The sequence below is a fragment of the Ranitomeya variabilis genome, chromosome 2 (assembly GCF_051348905.1).
Source record: "Ranitomeya variabilis isolate aRanVar5 chromosome 2, aRanVar5.hap1, whole genome shotgun sequence".
In the NCBI taxonomy this organism is placed as follows: Eukaryota; Metazoa; Chordata; class Amphibia; order Anura; family Dendrobatidae; genus Ranitomeya; species Ranitomeya variabilis.
In genome coordinates this window covers 235493091-235517601 of record NC_135233.1, presented here as the reverse complement: position 1 = coordinate 235517601, position 24511 = coordinate 235493091, and the positions used below count along the sequence as shown (strand labels likewise).

The 24511-nt window shown below is 44.6% G+C and overlaps 1 protein-coding gene across 1 annotated transcript; it reads right to left on the bottom strand.

Annotated features, from left to right (window-relative positions):
- Window positions 1–1802: 1802 nt before the first annotated feature.
- On the bottom strand, window positions 1803–21843 carry PCSK1N (proprotein convertase subtilisin/kexin type 1 inhibitor). The gene is made up of 3 exons (XM_077284087.1): window positions 21467–21843; window positions 4313–4899; window positions 1803–3696 (listed from the first exon to the last, which is right to left on the bottom strand). The coding sequence occupies exons 1-3, from the start codon at window positions 21530–21532 to the stop codon at window positions 3399–3401; spliced, it is 951 nt and encodes a 316-aa protein (XP_077140202.1). The 5' UTR covers window positions 21533–21843; the 3' UTR covers window positions 1803–3398.
- Window positions 21844–24511: the final 2668 nt, after the last annotated feature.

Genomic DNA, 24511 nt, shown 5'->3' with positions numbered 1-24511 from the left:
ATGCACACGCCTTTTGTCACCGGCCTGCATGTACTACCTGTGATGCACACGCCTTGGGTCACCAGCCTACACGTACTACCTGTGATGCACATACCTTGGGTCGCCGGCCTGCACATACTACCTGTGATGCATACGACTTGGGTCGCAGGCCTGCATGTACTACCTGTGATGCACACGCCTTGGGTCGCCAGCCTACACGTACTACCTGTGATGCAAATGCCTTGGGTCGCCGGCCTGCACATACTACCTGTGATGCAAGTGCAGCGCCCCAGAGTCCTGGTCGTTGCAGTAATGTCGCTCTTCCACCAGGGGGAGTGATATTACGTCTGATGGTACTAAAGGAGTTCACCTGACCAGGTATCACAAGTCAAACACTAGACTTCACACTCCAGTCCACCAGGGGTCCACCTTGCTTCTATCTATTAGGGCACTCCTCACACACGGGTAAAACTGGTGGGTTGGATAGGAAGTCAGTGAGAAGCTATCTGGGTTTGACCCAGAGAGGACCTGTCAGGCAGACAGGGGGAGACGGAGGAACATCTGAGCTGCAGACAGAGGGACCCTGTCAGGGGTGGGATCCTGACAGAAGCCAAGCACGAGATAGAACGTTACAGAGCTGCGCCTGCACCCATTGCGGCAGCATCCTAAGAAAGGACAGGAAAGGAATTGTATTGTGGAGAGTGAGAAACGAAGTCACAGCACAAGGACATAATACCGGGAGGAGTTCTGCCCCAAGATCGGCAGCCTCCTTCTGAGGCGCGTAGCCGGTGGCCGGAACACCGAGGGAGTAATTGACTCTACGTATTACTTCAGAGACCGGCAGGACAGTCAATTCCAAGTTGGTTGCCCGACCTTAATACCTAAGAAGACACGGAGGCAAATTGTGGGAGAGGGGCGTCTCTAGGGTCCCTATAAATAAGCTCCAGGCCTACCCCGTCATACGGGTTGTCCTATCCATACCATCTGGGGGACAGAGAGAGAGAACATCAGAAACATCTACGAAAGTTGTGAGGACTATCCCGTGGTGCTCAGGAGGGAGGTACTACAACACACAGGCGCTAGTAGGAAGGCTACTGATTTCCACCTGGATAAGGGAACTCTGGATGTGCCTTCGGACCGGCCGGACTCTGCCTGCCCTGTGAACGGTACTCTGGACTGTGGACCCTGAAGTCTTCAGTAAAAGGTAAAGAGACTGTAACCTTTGTGTCCTCGTTATTCATTGCGCCTTACATCGTCCACCATCCCCACCTACACATCTGGGAAGCCCTGGGGACATACTTCACCTGTGGGAAGGTATACCATCTAGCTGCCATTCCATCACCCCAGCGGACCCCTAAGCAGCGTCAGTCACCCTGACCGAATACCACAGGTGGCGTCACGAACACCAGACAAACTTCACCTTTAATTGGACGCCCCTCAGAAGGGCCACGGACCGGGTCGGGCCACCGTGACATCCCCAGAACCAAGACAGACCCGGTACCGAGTACCCCATTGCCCTACACGTGGGGGCGCTCCACATACGCCTTGGGTCGTAGGCCTGCATGTACTACCTGTGATGCACACGCCTTGGGTCGCCGGCCTGCACATACTACCTGTGATGCACATGCCTTGGGTCACCGGCCTGCACATACTACCTGTGATGCACATGCCTTGGGTCACCGGCCTGCACGTACTACCTGTGATGCACACGCCTTGGGTCGCCGGCCTGCATGTACTACCTGTGATGCACACGCCTTGGGTTGGCGGAGAATGATATATGTTATACATGTGTAGTACCGCGTCACATGGGAGTAAGAGCCGGGTATAGATACACCATTTTATTTACCTGCAGAGCAATATACAATAAGTGACGTCTCTTTACTGCTCAGTGCACATCTATGCGATAAGCGAGGATAGAAAAATAACACACATTAAAAACTGGGACACAGAGCAGGGCGACGATGGATGGCGAAGTAGCGGGGGCAGATATACATAGACATGGGTCTGGTAGCACTGGGACCAGTGCTGTGGATATGGGAGGAGATACATTCTGGAGCCAGCAGGCCTCATGTATCTAAGGTTCCATGTTGTCCATAGCAACCAATCAGAGTCTGTGTTTCATTTCTACCAGGCAGTTTACAAAATGAAAGCCGAGTTCTGATTGGTTGCTATGGACACTAAGAGCACTTTGCCCTGGAGATGGTTTTGATCCATTAGGCCCATATTTTGCTGGTAGAATAAGGACAGATGTGTGTGGGGGTCACTTAAGCCCCCTGCAGCAGCTTTTCGGGAGATTGTATCAGGATTTTATATGTGAAAATAAATATGCCAAGATTTCAATGGTTTCTTACATTCTTCTTCTCTGGGTCTGAGTAAATATAATGCCCACCAATTTAATGGGTAACTCCACTTTTGGAGTACTTTCACTAAACATTAGGAATTTGTCGTGTAAGTGATTCTCCTTTCTGGGCGTTGTGGTTTTTTAATGGTCGGAGAGCTATCACCAACAGTATGACGCCGCTTATCTCTGATCTTAAAGACACACTCTTATTAAGCTTTTAGATCTCCCCTAAGGTCACACTGGACAAGTTCTAGTGATGAGCGACTATCGAGTATCGCTGTTACGCGAGATTTCCCGTGCATGATCGGGTGATCTCCAAGTATTTGGGTGTGCGCGGAGATTTATTTTTTTGTCTCCGTAGCTGCATGATTTGCGGCTGCTAGACAGGCTGAATACATGTGGGGATTTCCTAACAAACAGGCAACCCCCACATGTACTCAGGCTGTCTAGCAGCAGAAAATCATGCAGCTACGGAGACAGAAACTAAATCTCAGAGCACATCTAAGATACTCGGAGAGCCACCCGAGCATGCTCGGAAAAACTCGAGTAACGAGTATACTCGCTCATCACTATGGACAACCCCTTTAAATTTTTTCCAATATTGTCTTACCCTAATATCACTCCCAGTTACATGGACAGCAATTCAAAAGTGGAGTTGCCCTTTAAGACAGTCCATGTGGTCTATCAATCCTTAGGGACTGGTGGGTTTGGGTTATGAGCTAATGGAAATAATCTTACGTTCAATATGAACACTGTGGGTTTTTCATACTGGAGGTTCATAAAAATCCAAGATGGCGCTCGCTCACAGGTGTCATTGGGGTGGAAGGTGGATAGAGGGCCCATTCGAGTACTTTTGCTGTCTCTGTTGGGCATGGGTTGTACATTCTGCAAGGCTCGGGCCAGTGGACGAGCTGTGACCCCATGGCGGTCATCCAGTCCAATGACTGAGCGGGAGAACAACATGGCAGAAAGTCACAGCATCCGACCCATGCGTGGATGGACAGATACAGATATGTATGTGGTGTCACATGAGGAATCTATGTGTAGAATGAGTAGGATGTGGTGGTTAAGAGGACGGTTATTCAGGGAAATACTTCAGCAGTTGCTCCGTAACCCTTTGATCAGTAAAATGTTGGGGCCGGCTCTGAATATCGAGGCTACTTTCCATCCGCTTCCTGTGGAGCAGCCCATTAGAGGAGTAGTCAGGGACTGCGTTGTCGGTGTCCAGACGTTTGACACGCAGCAGATTGGCTGGGGTGTCCTCATCATCATGGTCGTCATCCAACGAGCGCCGCATGCGTCGAGGGACACTTGGTGGTAGACGCTGAGACATTTCAGCCTCATTCATTGCAGATAGGACACGAGTTACAAGGTACCTGTGAGAGCATTGGAAAAAAACACCATTATAAGATAGTGCATAAATACTCTGTGCTGCTGGGAAACATTGCTCCTTATGCTATGAGGCTTTGTGGTTCCTTTCCTTGCATGTGGTCCCTGAAATACTGCATACAGACACAACACATGGACTCTTCTGATACTCTCTGTGCTGCTGGGAGACTTTATGTCTTTCATTTATCACTGACTGCTCATGCTAAACCAGAGTCTGCCACATTTCTGTCGTTTTGATGAGTTGCAGAGTTGGGGGCGCTGTTGCATTGTTGCCTATGAAAAATACTTGCAGCTAATAGTAGCAAAAAGTGGTACTGCGAGTTTCAAATTACGTAACTAATCGTAGTAAAATGGCAAAACACAACTGGCTTTACCCAGGGAAGACTGAGCTAGAACATTAATTACTGACTTTATAATTTGAAGCATTTATTATAATGAAATGTGTATCTGCTTTAAACCTCTCCAATGACAGCGTCAGTCATTAAGTGATGACACTGCCCAATCTTCGCAGCATCATTAGTTTCTGACTGATATCCAGGGCAGTCTCACTCTACCCATGGACACCAATTAGACAGTATTGGTGCTTTGTATACTGACTCTTACCTTAACATCTCCTCATCCATTGGATATGCATCTTCATTGGTCTCTTCTGGTTGAAGATGTAAAGCTGGACCTTCATAGGCCCGATTTTGCCTGTAATGACTCTGTGCCATCTGGTTTCTTGAAATCTGTGGTCTCGTCCGGCTGGCCACCACCGCAGTCTCGTCATAGTCTGGATACAGCCTCTGATATTCCGATATGTCTGATGGCACAGGACCTTGAAAACCCTGAAGTTGGTCAATGTAGGCCTTACCCTGGTTGATCTGATTCCACAAGTGCAGAAGGTTGGCTAGATACACAGCCTCCTTATCTCTCCTCTGCCCTTCTTCTACCAGCTGTTGGAGGGACGGGCTATCATGGGTGGGTTCAACTTTTCGGAGGTTGCCCATCCTCTCCAAGGCTCGGGCCAGAAGTTCTTCTTGAGGGTAGGCCGCCAATCTGGCAAGCATTGCTTGGCTTAGGTCAGGGTATAAAGGCTCGTTGTGGACTGGTTCTGAGGGCATGTAGGACATCATGTCAGCCTCATAAGGAAGGCTTCTTCTGACCCTTCGAGCAACTCCAAAGTCATCACGGCTCAGTACACCCAGAGGCTGGATGAGGAAAAAAAAAAGTGCAATAAGAGAAAATGCTGTGAGTTCCTGTGCTCTACATCATGCTTTGTTATAATCCATAAAAATGCATTTAGTGCTTAGCCCTGAGGGACATTATAACAATTATGGAGCAATGGCGAAAAACTGGCCTAACATTACTGCCCTAAAGAGCTTACAGTCAGAAAGGAGGTCTACCTGGACAAGAAGTCATCCTAACACGGTACACTGAGGAGAAGGACCCAGAGCCAAATGAACTGGACACTAAATGTTAGTGTATTGCACTAATATTTAAGCACTATAAGGTGATATTATTTATGCAACATGTAACACTGCTATATGGATACTATATGGCACTATTATGTAAGCATTGTATGGTGCTATTATTTAGGCACTATGTAGCACTGTTATATGGACACTATATGGCACAATAATAAAGGTAACCTCAAGCACTCGAAAAGCATAGTCCATATGGTGAAAGAAATTAGATTTATTGGAATTCAAAACTGAAAATTGAGTATAACAGAAAGTACTATCCCCAACGTTTCGGCCTTTATGGTCTCTTTCAAGGGTTTTTTCTGTAGTTAGGGCTGTCGGTGTGTGCAGCATGCGCCAGAGGATTGAGCTGGCATGTACAAGACTTGATGTGGTAAATGGAACCTTAAATTCAGCTGTCTACCAAAAAGTCCTGAAGGAGAATGTCCAACCATCTGTTCCTAACCTCAAGCTGAAGCACAATTGGGTCATGCAGCAGAACAATGATCCAAAACACACCAGCAAGGCCACCTCTGAATGGCTTAAGAAAAACTAAATTAAGACTTTGGAGTGGCCTAGTCAAAGTCCTGACCTTAATCCAGTTTAGATGCTGTGGCATGACCTTAAAAAAGGCGGTTCATGCTCGGAAAGCATCCAATGTGGCTGAATTACATCAATTCTGCAGAGATAAGTGGGCCAAAATTCTTCCAGAGTGTTGTAAAAGACTCATTGCCAGTTATCGCAAATGCTTGATTGCAGTTGTTGCTGTTACAGGTGGCCCAACCAGTTATTAGGTTTACGGGGCAATCACTTTTTCACACGAGGCCCTAGAGGTTTGGATTTATTTTTCCCTTAATAATAAAGATCATCATTTAAAACCTGTATTTTGTGTTATCTTTGTCTAATATTTAAATTTGTTTTGGGATCTGAAACTTTTAATTGTGACAAACATGCAAAAGAATAGGAAATCGGGAAGGAGCAAACACTATTTCACACAACTTTATATACATGCAGACACATGCATGGATGGAGCACATACATAGCAACATATGCATGGACAGAGCACATACTTACCGACACATGCATGGACAGACCACATACATTCAGACATAAGCATGGACGGAGCAAATACATACCAAAACATGAATTGACGGAGCACATACATACAAACACATGCTTGGATGAAGCACATACATAAAAGACATAGTGTAATGGACCCACCGCACAGTCCTTCAAATGGTATAATGGCCTCCATACAGCCCTTCAAACTGTATAATGGCCTCCACACATTATGATGAACCCCACACAAACCTTCACACTGTATAACTGCTCACATACAGTATAATGGTGTGCATATAGTCTCCATAAAGTATAAAGGATCCAACATCACCCTCCATATAGTATAATGGCCCCCACATAGCTTTCCAAATATTATACTGGCCCTCCAAATATAATATCTTTCACCTAGCCTTCCAAATACTATAATGGTCCCCACACAGCTCTCCATCTACTATATAATTGTCTAAGGGGTACTTCCGTCTGTCTGTCTTTCTGTCTGTCTGTCGTCTGTCTGTCCCGGAAATCCCGCATCGCTGATTGGTCGCGGCCTAGCGGCCGCGAGTAACGCACTTCGTTGACGCTGCTATTAACCCTGTGTGACCAACTTTTTACTATTGATGCTGCCTATGCACAGCGTGGGCTGTGCTATATATTACGTGGGCTGTGTAATATACTATGTGGCTGCTATATACTATCTGGGCAGTGTTATATACTACGTGGGCAGTGTTATATACTGCGTCGGCTATGTTATATACTATGTGGCCTGTGTTATATACTGCGTGGGCTGTAATATAAATTACTTGGGCTGTGTTATCTATTACGTGGGCTGTGTTATATACTGCGTGGCTGCAATATACTACATGGGCAGTGTTATATACTACGTGAGCTGTGTTATATACTGCGTGGTAGAGCTAGCGGGATAATTACAATGAAAATTATTAGATATATATAGCAATTGGACTAAAATGTAACTTTTATTAATAAGAATTAAAAACGACTACTGTGATACCTACACCACGTGATATGACACATACAAGGGAAATAAAAAAGAGGGATTGGCGTTCCCTCTTAGGACACAAAAGGTACGTAGGAAAAAATATATATGTGCTGATCCGTTCAAACAAAAGATCCAGCAACATACATTGGTTCCTATTCATACAAGAATAGCAATGCTAGAGAGTCGGACAGGCACGGCACAGGCACACATGTACGCTAGTGATGTGTGCAATGTCTACAACAAATCACAATAGGGCATTGTACCCCCAATTATCCTCGTACATGTTCAGTATCACCAACTTGAGTGCTCATTCAGTCCTTAAACTAATCAACCTAGCTATATGCCAAAACCAAATGTAAACATATATAAAGCAGCTGAGTAGGCCTAAAAAAAACACATTCCTGACTGGAATAGTCAAATATATACACTCACCGGCCACTTTATTAGGTACACCTGTCCAACTTCTTGTTAACACTTAATTTCTAATCAGCCAATCACATGGCGGCAACTCAGTGCATTTAGGCATGTAGACATGGTCAAGACAATCTCCTGCAGTTCAAACCGAGCATCAGTATGGGGAAGAAAGGTGATTTGAGTGCCTTTGAACGTGGCATGGTTGTTGGTGCCAGAAGGGCTGGTCTGAGTATTTCAGAAACTGCTGATCTACTGGCATTTTCACCCACAACCATCTCTAGGGTTTACAGAGAATGGTCCGAAAAAGAAAAAAAATCCAGTGAGCGGCAGTTCTGTGGGCGGAAATGCCTTGTTGATGCCAGAGGTCAGAGGAGAATGGGCAGACTGGTTCGAGCTGATAGAAAGGCAACAGTGACTCAAATCGCCACCCGTTACAACCAAGGTAGGCCTAAGAGCATCTCTGAACGCACAGTGCGTCGAACTTTGAGGCAGATGGGCTACAGCAGCAGAAGACCACACCGGGTACCACTCCTTTCAGCTAAGAACAGGAAACTGAGGCTACAATTTGTACAAGCTCATCGAAATTGGACAGTAGAAGATTGGAAAAACGTTGCTTGGTCTGATGAGTCTCGATTTCTGCTGCGACATTTGGATGGTAGGGTCAGAATTTGGCGTAAACAGCATGAAAGCATGGATCCATCCTGCCTTGTATGGAGCATCTTTGGGATGTGCAGCCGACAAATCTGCGGCAACTGTGTGATGCCATCATGTCAATATGGACCAAAATCTCTGAGGAATGCTTCCAGCACCTTGTTGAATCTATGCCACGAAGAATTGAGGCAGTTCTGAAGGCAAAAGGGGGTCCAACCCGTTACTAGCATGGTGTACCTAATAAAGTGGCCGGTGAGTGTATATGCGTTTTGTGGAATAATTGTATACCCATACCAAGGGTTTCCACCTATGTCGCAACTGTATAATACTTCAGTCAGACAAAATACAATGTGAATTCAGCCATAGCGCCTATATCACAGGCAGCTTGGAATGATCTCACCCATTTGATGTGTTATGGAGAGAAAATTGTAGATGGCAGATGGCGTCTCCCGACGCGTTTCGTCCTATCCAGGACTCCTCAGGGGAATGACAGGGAACCTGCGGGGCTGCGTTACCTAACGCCCGCTTGTGCCTCCCTTATAAGCAGTGTAGTCGGACCGCGATGTATCGCACGCTGTTCTCATCGTGCGCTACACTTCCGGTCCTCGTGACCTCACTTCCGGTTTCGTCAATATTCAGTTTGCGCATGCGCTAGAATGGAACGCATAGGCTCCACGCAGTGGAGCGCAAACATTATATTCAATAGTTATCATCCTTCAAGGTACCCCGGAACATCTTTTGATGAGGACATAATGCATAGAGGTACACCTCTCCAGAACTGTAATTGCGGAGTAGTTATACCCGTAAAGTTGTTACCGAAAATATGCTTTACCAATTTTGAAACAACCATACTTGTTGGAACCAACTTGTTTTTAAACTATACAAAGTTGTTCCATTTATCCATGGGTATAGTCCGGGTTTTACCCCGGTGTCAGACAATCCCAATATCATTAAAAAAAGGAGGGGGGGGGGGGGGGGAGGCCAGAATTGGAGGAAAAAAGGAAAAAAAAAAAGAAAAAAAAATTGTATAAACTACAAATATACCAATATGGAAAAATTCTTTGAAAAAAAGATTACTACTATTCAGACTATCATCAATTCGTAATCGGGGACACCACGGACCATGAACAAAGCCTATATACCCTGTAAGGCCAGCTATTCTGCTGTGCCCTACCTGACGCGGAGGTTGGCACCCTTAAAGAACCTGCGCAAATGGCGCCCCCACTCAACGACGGCTGTCCCTAGCTACTCATCCCTACATGACCCTGATCATAGGGGAGATAGAGGGGTATGTAAACACAGAAGATGAGTGAGGAGAACGAATAGGGGTGACCACCAAGTTGGTATCAACAGGATACCTATAATTCTAAGATTTGTAGGGAGAGTACTATTGATGTCTGCGCTGTGGTACCTAATTGCTGATACCCTACCTATAGCAGGGGTTGGCACCCTAAAAAATTTGCGCATTGTGGCGCCCCCACTCCTCGACGGCTATCCCTATATTATCCCTATTTCCACCTACAATTCTACAGATGGGGAAAAAAGGGGGTGAAGAGCCATAGGGATAAGAGTAAAGGGGTGAGAGGGGGGGGGGGGGAACATCTGCTGGTTTTCATAAAGTGGAATATATACAAGGATTACAAAGAACAACCATATGACAATTGTTCATTTAGGCCATATGGTTGTGTAGTTTTCAAGTTAAAAATCCATCTGTATTCTTTTTGCAGGATTTGTTTGTCCCAGTCACCCCCCCTGGGTGAAGGTACAATTTTGTCGATCCCGACAAATTTAATTTTCTTGGGGTCACCATTGTGATGTATATTCATGTGATTCGCCACCGGGGTATCCCTTTTATTCAGGATATCCCGGACGTGTTCACAAATCCTTTTGCGGAATTCCCTTTTGGTTTTTCCCACGTACTCCATCCCGCACACACAGGTGGCCTTATAGACCACCCCCTTGGTGCGGCAGTTGATGAAATGTCGGATGGAGTATGAGGTACCACTGACATTACCGCAGAAGGACTTGCTAGGAAGAATAGAGTCGCAAGCTTTGCACCTCCCGCATCTAAAGCAACCTGTAGTTTGATTTTTCAAAAAATTCTTTGTTCCCTGGTTGGATTGAAAATGACTGTGGACAAGACGGTCACCTAGGGATCTCTCCCTTCTGTATGTAATTTGCGGTATTTCTGGAAGAAACTCCTTAATGTCATTATCCATTGCTAAAACCGACCAGTGTCGTTGCAAGATGGTTCTGATGTCATTGGCCCCATTTGAATATTTTGTAATGAAGCGAACCTTAGTGTCGGATTCATCTCTCATTCTGGGGACCAATAGATCCCTCCTGTCTCTTGCTACAGATTCTTTATAGGCTCTTTTCAAAATACCTTGTGGATATCCCCTTTCCAAGAACCTCATCTGCAAATCATTGGCTTGTTCTTGAAATGTTTCAAGTTGTGAACAGTTTCTGCACATACGCAGGTATTGTCCTTTCGGTATTCCTCTCTTGAGAGGGATGGGATGGTTACTCTCCCATCTCAAGAGGGAATTCGTTGATGTACTCTTCCTGTGTGTTCTCGTCGCTATAGCTCCACTGGAAGTTTTTTCAATGCAGATGTCAAAAAAGGACAATTTTGTGGGGTTCACTTCATACGTGAAACTAAGGCCTATATTGTTGGTATTAAGGCCATCAACAAACGAGCCAAACTCCAGAGAATTCCCTCTCCAAATGACCAGAATGTCGTCGATGTATCGAAGCCATAATATGACTATCATCGAGACATAACGTAGAATCACCGAAGACCATTGTCTCCTCCCACCAGCCCAGGAGCAAATTAGCATACGATGGCGTACAAGGGCTGCCCATCGCGGTGCCCCTGAGCTGGTGGTAGAGTTTCTGGTCAAAAAGAAAGATATTTTTAGTGAGGCAAAACTCCAAACTTTTCAGTATGAATTTATTATGTTTGTCAAATTGTATGCCCCTGGTGTTCAAAAAATATCTAGCAGCTGCTAGGCCCTTGTCGTGCGGAATGGAGGAATATAGAGCTTCGACATCTATGCTTCCTATTACCATATCGGGGTCAAGAAAAACACCATCCAATTTGCTTAGGAGGTCCGTGGTGTCCCGTACATACGAATTCAATGAACTGACAAAAGGTTTGAGTACCTTATCAATGTATACCCCCAATTTTTCGGTCAGACTATTGTTCCCCGACACAATGGGTCTCCCCTTTAAGGGATTTGTACCCTTGTGAATTTTGGGGAGACAATAGAAAGTAGGTAAAACTGGATATTTGGGAAGTATGAAATCTCTCTCCTCTTTCCCAAGAATACGATCTGCGAAGCCCTGCTCAACAATCATCTTCAATTCATCAAGAAACCTAGTCAAAGGATTGGTTCTAAGGAGTTGATACTCATCAGTTTTTTTCTAGAAGGCCGAGGCACAATAGTCTATAGTCTGTTGAATTCATAACGACCACATTGCCCCCTTTGTCAGAGGGCTTTATAACGATGTTAGAGTCGTTTTCAAGATTGTGGAGGCAAGTGATCTCATTTTTTGTGAGGTTATAGGTGTTTCTGCCTCTTGACCCTGATAATTTGACTATGTCCTCTGTGACCAAATTTAAGAAAATATCCAAGGAGCCAATATCCCCCATTGGTGGGGGCATTTTTGAACTTTTGTTCTTTAATTTGGTGAATGGTCCTATACCTTCCTGATTAGGATCCATGTCAGCGAGATGGAACAAAAAACGTACATCACCCAGTAGGTCATCAGGTATACCCAAACTCTCACATTGTTTTCTATCCTCCCTCACAAAGAATTTCTTCCATTTAAGTTGTCTAATGAAGAGGTTTAAATCTTTGATGACCTCAAAGGTGTCCATGTCAGACGTATAGGAACAAATGAAAGACCTCTACTAAGTAGTTGCACCTCTTCCCTATTGAGGGATCTGGAGGATAGGTTGATGACCTGCATGTCTATACTGGGTTGTGTGCGTTGGTGAGACTCCTGAGAGGGTAGCTGAGTTCTAAAAAACTATTTTTTTGGGGGGACCTCCTGTTTCCTCCTCGACCCCGACCGTTACCCCTGCCTCTGCCTCTACCTCTCTGGTTGTGAGTTCTCGTCTCACTATCAGAAGCTTCTGCCTCTGATGATGAAATATCTGTCTCAACTTTACGTTGAGATCTGGTTGTCAGGAAGGTATAGGCTTTATTCTCTTTGAACTCTTGGAGGTCTGGAATAAAGAATTTATGCTTTTTTTTTCTTTTAAATGGTATTGAAACCTTTCCAAAGAGTTTTGTAATTGGATTTCTTTTTTTGAAAAATCTGGTTCTGCCGAAAATTTTTTGTTTCTGTTCCTTTAAGGCCTCGCTTAAGGTGGAGAGGTTCTGCTTCTCTTCTTCCAAAAGGAGCCTCATCAATCTTATTGAACTATCCGTGGCTTCCTTTTCCCACCGTGTCAACAGATTCGAGTTCTTATAACGATAACCAGGTGACAATGTAATTCTAAGGTGCCGAGGGACAATGCCTGATTTTATGTAATTATCCAGGCTTTGTACCTCCCACCATGAGGATATTTGCTCCTTGTACACTTTATTTAGCTCCTTAAAGGCCGCATTGAATGTGGGGATGTACTTTTTTTGTGTGAAAGTTTTTTCTGAAAATACCTCTCTGGCCTCAGAAACCCATTGATTGGTGTCTAAACCGACCGTGAGAAATCCGGCCATACCCGTGCAAAATAGAGCTAGCGGGATAATTCCAATGAAAATTATTATATATATATATAGCAATTGGACTAAAATGTAACTTTTATTAATAAGAATTAAAAACGACTACTGTGATACCTACACCACGTGATATGACACATACAAGGGAAATAAAAAAGAGGGATTGGCGTTCCCTCTTAGGACACAAAAGGTACGTAGGAAAAAATATATATGTGCTGATCCGTTGGTATATTTGTAGTTTATACAATTTTTTATTTTAGTTTTTTCCTTTTTTCCTCCAATTCTGGCCTCCCTCCCCGCCCCCCTTCTTTTTTAATGATATTGGGATTGTCTGACACCGGGGTAAAACCCGGACTATACCCATGGATAAATGGAACAACTTTGTATAGTTTACCTGCGTATGTGCAGAAACTGTTCACAACTTGAAACATTTCAAGAACAAGCCAATGATTTGCAGATGAGGTTCTTGGAAAGGGGATATCCACAAGGTATTTTGAAAAGAGCCTATAAAGAATCTGTAGCAAGAGACAGGAGGGATCTATTGGTCCCCAGAATGAGAGATGAATCCGACACTAAGGTTCGCTTCATTACAAAATATTCAAATGGGGCCAATGACATCAGAACCATCTTGCAACGACACTGGTCGGTTTTAGCATTGGATAATGACATTAAGGAGTTTCTTCCAGAAATACCGCAAATTACATACAGAAGGGGGAGATCCCTAGGTGACCGTCTTGTCCACAGTCATTTTCAATCCAACCAGGGAACAAAGAATTTTTTGAAAAATCAAACTACAGGTTGCTTTAGATGCGGGAGGTGCAAAGCTTGCGACTCTATTCTTCCTAGCAAGTCCTTCTGCGGTAATGTCAGTGGTACCTCGTACTCCATCCGACATTTCATCAACTGCCGCACCAAGGGGGTGGTCTATAAGGCCACCTGTGTGTGCGGGATGGAGTACGTGGGAAAAACCAAAAGGGAATTCCGCAAAAGGATTTGTGAACACGTCCGGGATATCCTGAATAAAAGGGATACCCCGGTGGCGAATCGCATGAATATACATCACAATGGTGACCCCAAGAAAATTAAATTTGTCGGGATCGACAAAATTGTACCTTCACCCAGGGGGGGTGACTGGGACAAACAAATCCTGCAAAAAGAATACAGATGGATTTTTAACTTGAAAACTACACAACCATATGGCCTAAATGAACAATTGTCATATGGTTGTTTTTTGTAATCCTTGTATATATTCCACTTTATGAAAACCAGCAGATGTTCCCCCCCCCCTCTCACCCCTTTACTCTTATCCCTATGGCTCTTCACCCCCTTTTTTCCCCATCTGTAGAATTGTAGGTGGAAATAGGGATAATATAGGGATAGCCGTCGAGGAGTGGGGGCGCCACAATGCGCAAATTTTTTAGGGTGCCAACCCCTGCTATAGGTAGGGTATCAGCAATTAGGTACCACAGCGCAGACATCAATAGTACTCTCCCTACAAATCTTAGAATTATAGGTATCCTGTTGATACCAACTTGGTGGTCACCCCTATTCGTTCTCCTCACTCATCTTCTGTGTTTACATACCCCTCTATCTCCCCTATGATCAGGGTCATGTAGGGATGAGTAGCTAGGGACAGCCGTCGTTGAGTGGGGGCGCCATTTCCACAGGTTCTTTAAGGTTGCCAACCTCCGCGTCAGGTAGGGCACAGCAGAATAGCTGGCCTTACAGGGTATATAGGCTTTGTTCATGGTCCGTGATGTCCCCGATTACGAATTGATGATAGTCTGAATAGTAGTAATCTTTTTTTCAAAGAATTTTTCCATATTGGTATATTTGTAGTTTATACAATTTTTTTTTTTTTTTTTCCTTTTTTCCTCCAATTCTGGCCTTCCCCCCCCCCCCCCCTTTTTTAATGATATTGGGATTGTCTGACACCGGACTATACCCATGGATAAATGGAACAACTTTGTATAGTTTAAAAACAAGTTGGTTCCAACAAGTATGGTTGTTTCAAAATTGGTAAAGCATATTTTCGGGAACAACTTTACGGGTATAACTACTCCGCAATTACAGTTCTGGAGAGGTGTACCTCTATGCATTATGTCCTCATCAAAAGATGTTCCGGGGTACCTTGAAGGATGATAACTATTGAATATAATGTTTGCGCTCCACTGCGTGGAGCCTATGCGTTAAATTCTAGCGCATGCGCAAACTGAATATTGACGAAACCGAAAGTGAGGTCACGAGGACCGGAAGTGTAGCGCACGATGAGAACAGCGTGCGATACATCGCGGTCCGATTACACTGCTTATAAGGGAGGCACAAGCGGGCGTTAGGTAACGCAGCCCCGCAGGTTCCCTGTCATTCCCCTGATGAGTCCTGGATAGGACGAAACGCATCGGGAGACGCCATCTGCCATCTACAATTTTCTCTCCATAACACATCAAATGGGTGAGATCATTCCAAGCTGCCTGTGATATAGGCGCTATGGCTGAATTCACATTGTATTTTGTCTGACTGAAGTATTATACAGTTGCGACATAGGTGGAAACCCTTGGTATGGGTATACAATTATTCCACAAAACGCATATATATATTTGACTATTCCAGTCAGGAATGTGTTTTTTTAGGCCTACTCAGCTGCTTTATATATGTTTACATTTGGTTTTGGCATATAGCTAGGTTGATTAGTTTAAGGACTGAATGAGCACTCAAGTTGGTGATACTGAACATGTACGAGGATAATTGGGGGTACAATGCCCTATTGTGATTTGTTGTAGACATTGCACACATCACTAGCGTACATGTGTACCCGTGCCTGTCCGACTCTCTAGCATTGCTATTCTTGTATGAATAGGAACCAATGTATGTTGCTGGATCTTTTGTTTGAACGGATCAGCACATATATATTTTTTCCTACGTACCTTTTGTGTCCTAAGAGGGAACGCCAATCCCTCTTTTTTATTTCCCTTGTATGTGTCATATCACGTGGTGTAGGTATCACAGTAGTCGTTTTTAATTCTTATTAATAAAAGTTACATTTTAGTCCAATTGCTATATATATATATTATATACTGCGTGGGCTGTGTTATATACTGCGTGGGCTGTGTTATATACTGCGTGGGCTGTTATATACTGCGTGGGCTGTTATATACTGTGTGGCTGTGTTATAGACTGCGTGTCTGCTATATACTACATGGCTCCTATATACTATGTGGCCTGTGCTATATACTATGTGGCTGCTATATACATACATACGCTAGAATACCCGATGCTTTAGAATCGGGCCACCATCTAGTATAGTATAATGGGCCCAACATAGTCCTCCAAATAGTATAATGGTCCCCACATTGCCTTCCATATAGTATAATGCACCCACATAGTCCTCCATTTATTATAATGCACCGTACAGTCCTCCATACAGTATAATGCACCCCATAGTCCTCCATATAGTACATACAGGTCCTTCTCAAAAAATTAGCATATAGTGTTAAATTTCATTATTTACCATAATGTAATGATTACAATTAAACTTTCATATATTATAGATTCATTATCCACCAACTGAAATTTGTCAGGTCTTTTATTGTTTTAATACTGATGATTTTGGCATACAACTCCTGATAACCCAAAAAACCTGTCTCAATAAATTAGCATATCAAGAAAAGGTTCTCTAAACGACCTATTACCCTAATCTTCTGAATCAACTAATTAACTCTAAACACATGCAAAAGATACCTGAGGCTTTTAAAAACTCCCTGCCTGGTTCATTACTCAAAACCCCCATCATGGGTAAGACTAGCGACCTGACAGATGTCAAGAAGGCCATCATTGACACCCTCAAGCAAGAGGGTAAGACCCAGAAAGAAATTTCTCAACAAATAGGCTGTTCCCAGAGTGCTGTATCAAGGCACCTCAATGGTAAGTCTGTTGGAAGGCAAAAATGTGGCAGAAAAAGCTGTACAACGAGAAGAGGTGACCGGACCCTGAGGAAGATTGTGGAGAAGGACCGATTCCAGACCTTGGGGAACCTGAGGAAGCAGTGGACTGAGTCTGGTGTGGAAACATCCAGAGACACCGTGCACAGGCGTGTGCAGGAAATGGGCTACAGGTGCCGCATTCCCCAGGTAAAGCCACTTTTGAACCATAAACAGCGGCAGAAGCGCCTGACCTGGGCTACAGAGAAGCAGCACTGGACTGTTGCTAAGTGGTCCCAAGTACTTTTTTCTGATGAAAGCAAATTTTGCATGTCATTCGGAAATCAAGGTGCCAGAGTCTGGAGGAAGACTGGGGAGAAGGAAATGCCAAAATGCCTGAAGTCCAGTGTCAAGTACCCACAGTCAGTGATGGTGTGGGGTGCCATGTCAGCTGCTGGTGCTGGTCCACTGTGTTTCATCAAGGGCAGGGTCAATGCAGCTAGCTATCAGGAGATTTTGGAGCACTTCATGCTTCCTGGCACCTGCTCACAGTGCCAAAACCACTGGTAAATGGTTTACTGACCATGGTATTACTGTGCTCAATTGGCCTGCCAACTCTCCTGACCTGAACCCCATAGAGAATCTGTGGGATATTGTGAAGAGAAAGTTGAGAGACGCAAGACCCAACACTCTGGATGAGCTTAAGGCCGCTATTGAAGCATCCTGGGCCTCCATAACATCTCAGCAGTGTCACAGGCTGATTGCCTCCATTGCACGCCGCATTGAAGCAGTCATTTCTGCCAAAGGATTCCCGACCAAGTATTGAGTGCATAACTGAACATTATTATTTGATGGTTTTTTTGTTTGTTATTAAAAAACACTTATTTGATTGGCCGGGTGAAATATGCTAATTTATTGAGACAGGTTTTTTGGGTTATCAGGAGTTGTATGCCAAAATCATCAGTATTAAAACAATAAAAGACCTGACAAATTTCAGTTGGTGGATAATGAATCTATAATATATGAAAGTTTAATTGTAATCATTACATTATGGTAAATAATGAAATTTAACACTATATGCTAATTTTTTGAGAAGGACCTGTATAACATAATGCACACCCCACAGTCCTTCATACAGCCCTATAGCCACCACAATGTACTCACTGATTTGAAAAAAAAAAAAAAAAAACATACTCACCTCTTCCCGTTCCCCTACTGCTCTGGTCTCTGCAACATGTTTCCTCAGCAGCTTCACTGTCCGCCACAGTGTGGCGCAATGAAGTAACGTAATCGTGCCCACTGGCTGAGACGTCTGACGCAGAGGAAGATGATGTGTGAGGGAGCATCCTTGATTGTTGCCGAGATTTTTTTTCCCTCTACCCATGAATCATTCCCCGTGTCATTAGCTGCAACACACCTCCAAAGCATGTTCTTCCACACATATCTTTGATCATTGTGTCCAAAAAGTTATATTTTAACCTCATAGGTGCACGGGACTTGCTTCCAAAATTCATCAGGCTTGTTTGGATGTTCTTTTGCATATTTCTGACTTAGAATTGTACAGTGAGGATGCAGGAGAGGTTTTCTTCTGATGACTGCTCCATGAAGGCTATATTTGTGCTGGTATCTCTGAACAGTAGAACAATGTACCACAACTCGAGTCTGCTAAAGCTTTCTGAAGGTCTTTTGAAGTCAGGCTGGGGTTCTAATTTGCCTCTTTAGCAATCCTAAGAGCAGCTCTCACTGAAATTTTGCTTGGTCTTCCAGACCTTATCTTGACCTCCACTGTTCTGTTAACTGCAATTTCTTACGTTTTGAACTGAAGAAAGGGCAACTTGAAAACTCTTTGCTATCTTCTTATAGCCTTCTCCTGCTTTGTGGGCCTCCACTATTTTCATTTTCAGTGCTAGGCAGCTGCTTAGAAGAAGCCATGGCTGCTCTTTTTTGACATATGGTTAGAGGAGGCAGGGTTTTTATAAAAGGTGGCTGGCCGCAATGCCCGCGCAGGCGCAGTGTGCAAGCCTGGCTGGGACATCAGACGGCCAGAGCTTACTGCGTCTGCGCAGGACACCAGTACACATTGCAGGCGCTGGTTTTGAAACGATAACAGCGCTGAGGGGGCGGCGCCGAAAGCGCAGGAAGATTGGAGTGACGGCAGAGGAGCTGGCCAAGCTGGGGAGTGAGCACCCGCCTCCCTGGCTAGAGACAGGAATTGTGGCTAAGTATAAAAACGCTTTATTTGGGGTATACTTGAACCTAAAACTAAAAGAGCCACCTTGTTAGAATGCAGTATTACTGCTGCACAAGGTGGCTCTTTTAGTTTATAACGGCTGGAGGGGGGTGACAGTGGCCCTTTAAGTATTCATTCCTCTTCAGTAGTGAGCAGTGTCAGCCAACGGCTTCCTGCTGCTGCCGGCATTCACATGTGCCGAAAACTTAAGAGAAATGAATATTCTGAATATTCATTTTTCTCAAGTATCCACTTCACCAGCACCAAAGCAACCCCAGACCATCACATTATCACCACCATGCTTGACAGATGGCGTCAGGCTCTCTTCCAGGATCTTTCCAGTTGTTCTGCATCTCACAAAGGTTCTTCTGTGTGATCCAAACACCTCAAACTTGGATTCATCTGTCCATAACACTTTTTTCCAATCTTCCTCTGTCCAATGTCTGTGTTCTTTTGCCCATATTAATCTTTTCCTTTTATTAGCCAGTCTCAGATATGGCTTTTTCTTTGCCACTCTGCCCTGAAGGCCAGCATCCTGGAGTCGCCTCTTCACTGTAGACGTTGACACTGGCATTTTGCGTGTACTATTTAATGAAGCTGCCAGTTGAGGACCTATGAGGCGTTGATTTCTCAAACTACAGCCTCTAATGTACTTGTCTTGTTGCTCAGTTATGCAGCGGGGCCTCCCACTTCTCTTTCTACTCTGGTTAGAGCCTGTTTGTACTCTCCTCTGAAGGGAGTAGTACACACCGTTGTAATAAATCTTCAGTTTTTTGTCAATTTCTCACATGGAATAGCCTTCATTTCTAAGAACAAGAATAGACTGTCGAATTTAACATGAAAGTTCTTTTTTCCTGGCCATTTTGAGAGTTTAATGGAACCAACAAATGTAATGCTCCAGATTCTCAACTAAATCAAAGGAAGGTCAGGTTTATAGGTTTTCTAATCAGCCAAACTGTTTTCAGCTGTGCTAACATACTTGCACAAGGGTATTCTAACCATCCATTAGCCTTCTTACACAGTTAGCAAACACAAAGTACCATAAGAACACTGGTTGTTGAAAATGAGCCTCTATACACCTATGAAGATATTGCATTACAAACCAGACGGCTGCAGCTAGAATAGTCATTTGCCACATTAACAATGTATAGAGTGTATTTCTGAATCGTTTAACATTAGCTTAATTGGAAAAAAAACAGAAATTTCCTTATTTTTGAAAGAAAAGCACTAAGTGACCGTAAACTTTTGAACGGTAGTGTATCTATAGTATGGTACCATATGTATGCAATACTGTAGTGTACCGTACTATATATGTATATGTAACATGGTACTATATATCTTTAGTATGGGAGTATATGTATGTAATACGGCACTATATATCTGTAGTATGGTGCTATATGTATACAATATGGTAGTGTATGGTACTATATAAATGTAATATGGTACTATATTTATGTACAGTAATATGGTACTATAAATCTTTAGTATGGTAGTATATGTATGTAATATGGTACTATATATCTGTAGTATGGTGCTACATGTATATGTAACATGGCAGTACACATATGTAATACAATACGGCACTATATTTGCAAGGGCCCAGCAGATCCCCAGTTCTGTTATTGGCGGCTTCCTCTATTTAGCACAAATCACCCAGTAATTCTTGGCGTAACAATATCTCTGACTAATATCCCAGCGGCCCCAGGAGAAAATGTCATTACAGATAATGAGGTAACCTCGATGTATGGGCTCCGAGGGCATTATACACACACACCAGGCTGGAGCGTGGGGCTGAGTCATATGGTGGTGATCTTGTAATGACATGATTAGATGACAGACATGAAGACGTCTCATCAAGACGGTCACTACGATCAGAGGGGGATGGAGCAGTGACTCCGTGTCTCCTGGATACCAGGGGTAAAAGCCGTGCTATGGAGATGTTCCCACCATCGGGAAGTCTTCTGATCTTCCCAGATCACCCAATGAGCTGAGGTGGGGGGGGATCCTGAGCTAGCAAATTTTATGAGCAACCAAGAATTGCTAAAACCAGTCAGTCAGTGTTGTCCTGTCCCATGGGGACCACAGACCAGTGCATGTTCGTCAGCTGAGGTCTATGGGTAACTTACTCCTCACCTTCAGGAGCTCAGGGGACATCATGGAACTGAGTGAAGATGAAGAAGAATTGTTGACGCAAAGAGACCACAGGGAGCGATCATAAAGACGGATGGAAAGGAGGATTAGAGACGGAGGAGAAGAGATGAAGGATGAGAAGGACAGATGGACAGGAGACATGAGTCCAGATAAAGAGAGAGACACTCACCTTACTGACAGCGCCTGGGACAGACAGACAGACAGTGACAGCCACCAACAGGATACAGGGGCCCATCCTGACAGAAAGACGCTGCCCTGATACGAGAATGCTGTTACTGCTGGATGGAAGGACCGGGATCTGACGGAGAATATGGGGGGAGGGAGAGCACCACCCCCATGCTGCATTGTCACAGCATCCGAGGAAAGCAAGGGAGGGGGCTCAGCCTGCGGGAAGGGGGGCACCTACCGCCGGACCACCTGCCCCTTATACACAGGCAGCCTGAGACTGGGCTTACACCCACCCCTCATACACAGACATGAGGGGAGATGACTGCCATAGAGAGGAGAGGAGCCATCAACTCCTCAGATACAGGGATCAGTCCTGTCACCTCCTCCTAATATACAGAGATCACACCCGTCACCTCCTCCTAATATACAGAGATCACACCCGTCACCTCCTCCTAATATACAGAGATCACACCCGTCACCTGCTAATATACAGAAATCACACCGTCACCTCCTAATATACAGGGATCACACCTGTCACCTCCTCCTAATATAAAGAGATCACACCCGTCACCTCCTCCTAATATACAGAGATCACACCCGTCACCTGCTAATATACAGAAATCACACCGTCACCTCCTAATATACAGGGATCACACCTGTCACCTCCTCCTAATATACAGGGATCACACCTGTCACCTGCTCCTAATATACAGACATCACACCCGTCACCTCCTCCTAATATACAGAGATCATACCGTCACCTCCTAATATACAGAGATCACACCGTCACCTCCTCCTAATATACAGAGATCACACCCGTCACCTGCTCCTAAAATACAGAGATCACACCTGTCACCTCCTCCTAATATACAGAGATCACACCCGTCACCTCCTCCTAATATACAGACATCACACCCGTCACCTCCTCCTAATATACAGACATCACACCCGTCACCTCCTAATATACAGAGATCATACCGTCACCTCCTCCTAATATACAGAAATCACACCGTCACCTCCTCCTAATATACAGACATCACACCCGTCACCTCCTCCTAATATACAGACATCACACCCGTCACCTGCTCCTAATATACAGAGATCATACCGTCACCTCCTAATATACAGAAATCACACCGTCACCTCCTCCTATTATACAGAGATTACACCTGTCACCTCCTCCTAATATAGACATCACACCCGTCACCTCCTCCTAAAATACAGAGATCACACCTGTCACCTCCTCCTAATATACAGAGATCACACCCGTCACCTCCTCCTAATATAAAGAGATCACACCCGTCACCTCCTCCTAATATAGAGATCATACCCGTCACCTGCTCCTAATATACAGAGATCACACCCGTCACCTCCTAATATACAGAGATCAGACCCGTCACCTGCTCCTAATATACAGAGATCACACCAGTCACCTCCTCCTAATATAGAGATCATACCCGTCACCTGCTCCTAATATACAGAGATCACACCAGTCACCTCCTAATATACAGAGATCAGACCCGTCACCTGCTCCTAATATACAGAGATCACACCCGTCACCTCCTAATATACAGAGATCAGACCCGTCACCTGCTCCTAATATACAGAGATCACACCAGTCACCTCCTCCTAATATAGAGATCATACCCGTCACCTGCTCCTAATATACAGAGATCACACCAGTCACCTCCTAATATACAGAGATCAGACCCGTCACCTGCTCCTAATATACAGAGATCACACCAGTCACCTCCTCCTAATATAGAGATCATACCCGTCACCTGCTCCTAATATACAGAGATCACACCAGTCACCTCCTCCTAATATAGAGATCAGAGCCGTCACCTCCTCCTAATATACAGAGATCACACCTGTCACCTGCTCCTAATATACATAGATCAGACCCGTCACCTGCTCCTTATATACAGGGATCACACCTGTCACCTGCTCCTAATATACAGGGATCACACCCGTCACCTACTCCTAATATACAGAGATCAGACCCGTCACCTGCTCCTAATATACAGAGATCAGACCCGTCACCTGCTCCTAATATACAGGGATCACAACTGTCACCTACTCCTAATATACAGGGATCACACCGTCACCTGCTCCTAATATACAGGGATCACACCTGTCACCTACTCCTAATAAACAGGGATCACACCTGTCACCTGCTCCTAATATACAGAGATCACACCAGTCACCTCCTAATATACAGAGATCAGACCCGTCACCTGCTCCTAATATACAGAGATCACACCAGTCACCTCCTCCTAATATAGAGATCATACCCGTCACCTGCTCCTAATATACAGAGATCACACCAGTCACCTCCTCCTAATATAGAGATCAGAGCCGTCACCTCCTCCTAATATACAGAGATCACACCTGTCACCTGCTCCTAATATACATAGATCAGACCCGTCACCTGCTCCTTATATACAGGGATCACACCTGTCACCTGCTCCTAATATACAGGGATCACACCTGTCACCTACTCCTAATATACAGGGATCAGACCCGTCACCTGCTCCTAATATACAGAGATCAGACCCGTCACCTGCTCCTAATATACAGAGATCAGACCCGTCACCTGCTCCTAATATACAGGGATCACAACTGTCACCTACTCCTAATATACAGGGATCACACCGTCACCTGCTCCTAATATACAGGGATCACACCTGTCACCTACTCCTAATAAACAGGGATCACACCTGTCACCTACTCCTAATATACAGGGATCACACCCGTCACCTCCTCCTAATATACAGAGATCAGACCCGTCACCTGCTCCTAATATACAGGGATCAGACCCGTCACCTCCTCCTAATATACAGAGATCAGACCCGTCACCTCCTCCTAATATACAGAGATCACACCTGTCACCTGCTCCTAATATACAGAGATCAGACCCATCACCTGCTCCTAATATACAGGGATCACACCTTTCACCTACTCCTAATATACAGGGATCAGACCCGTCACCTGCTCCTAATATACAGGGATCACACCTGTCACCTACTCCTAATATACAGCGATC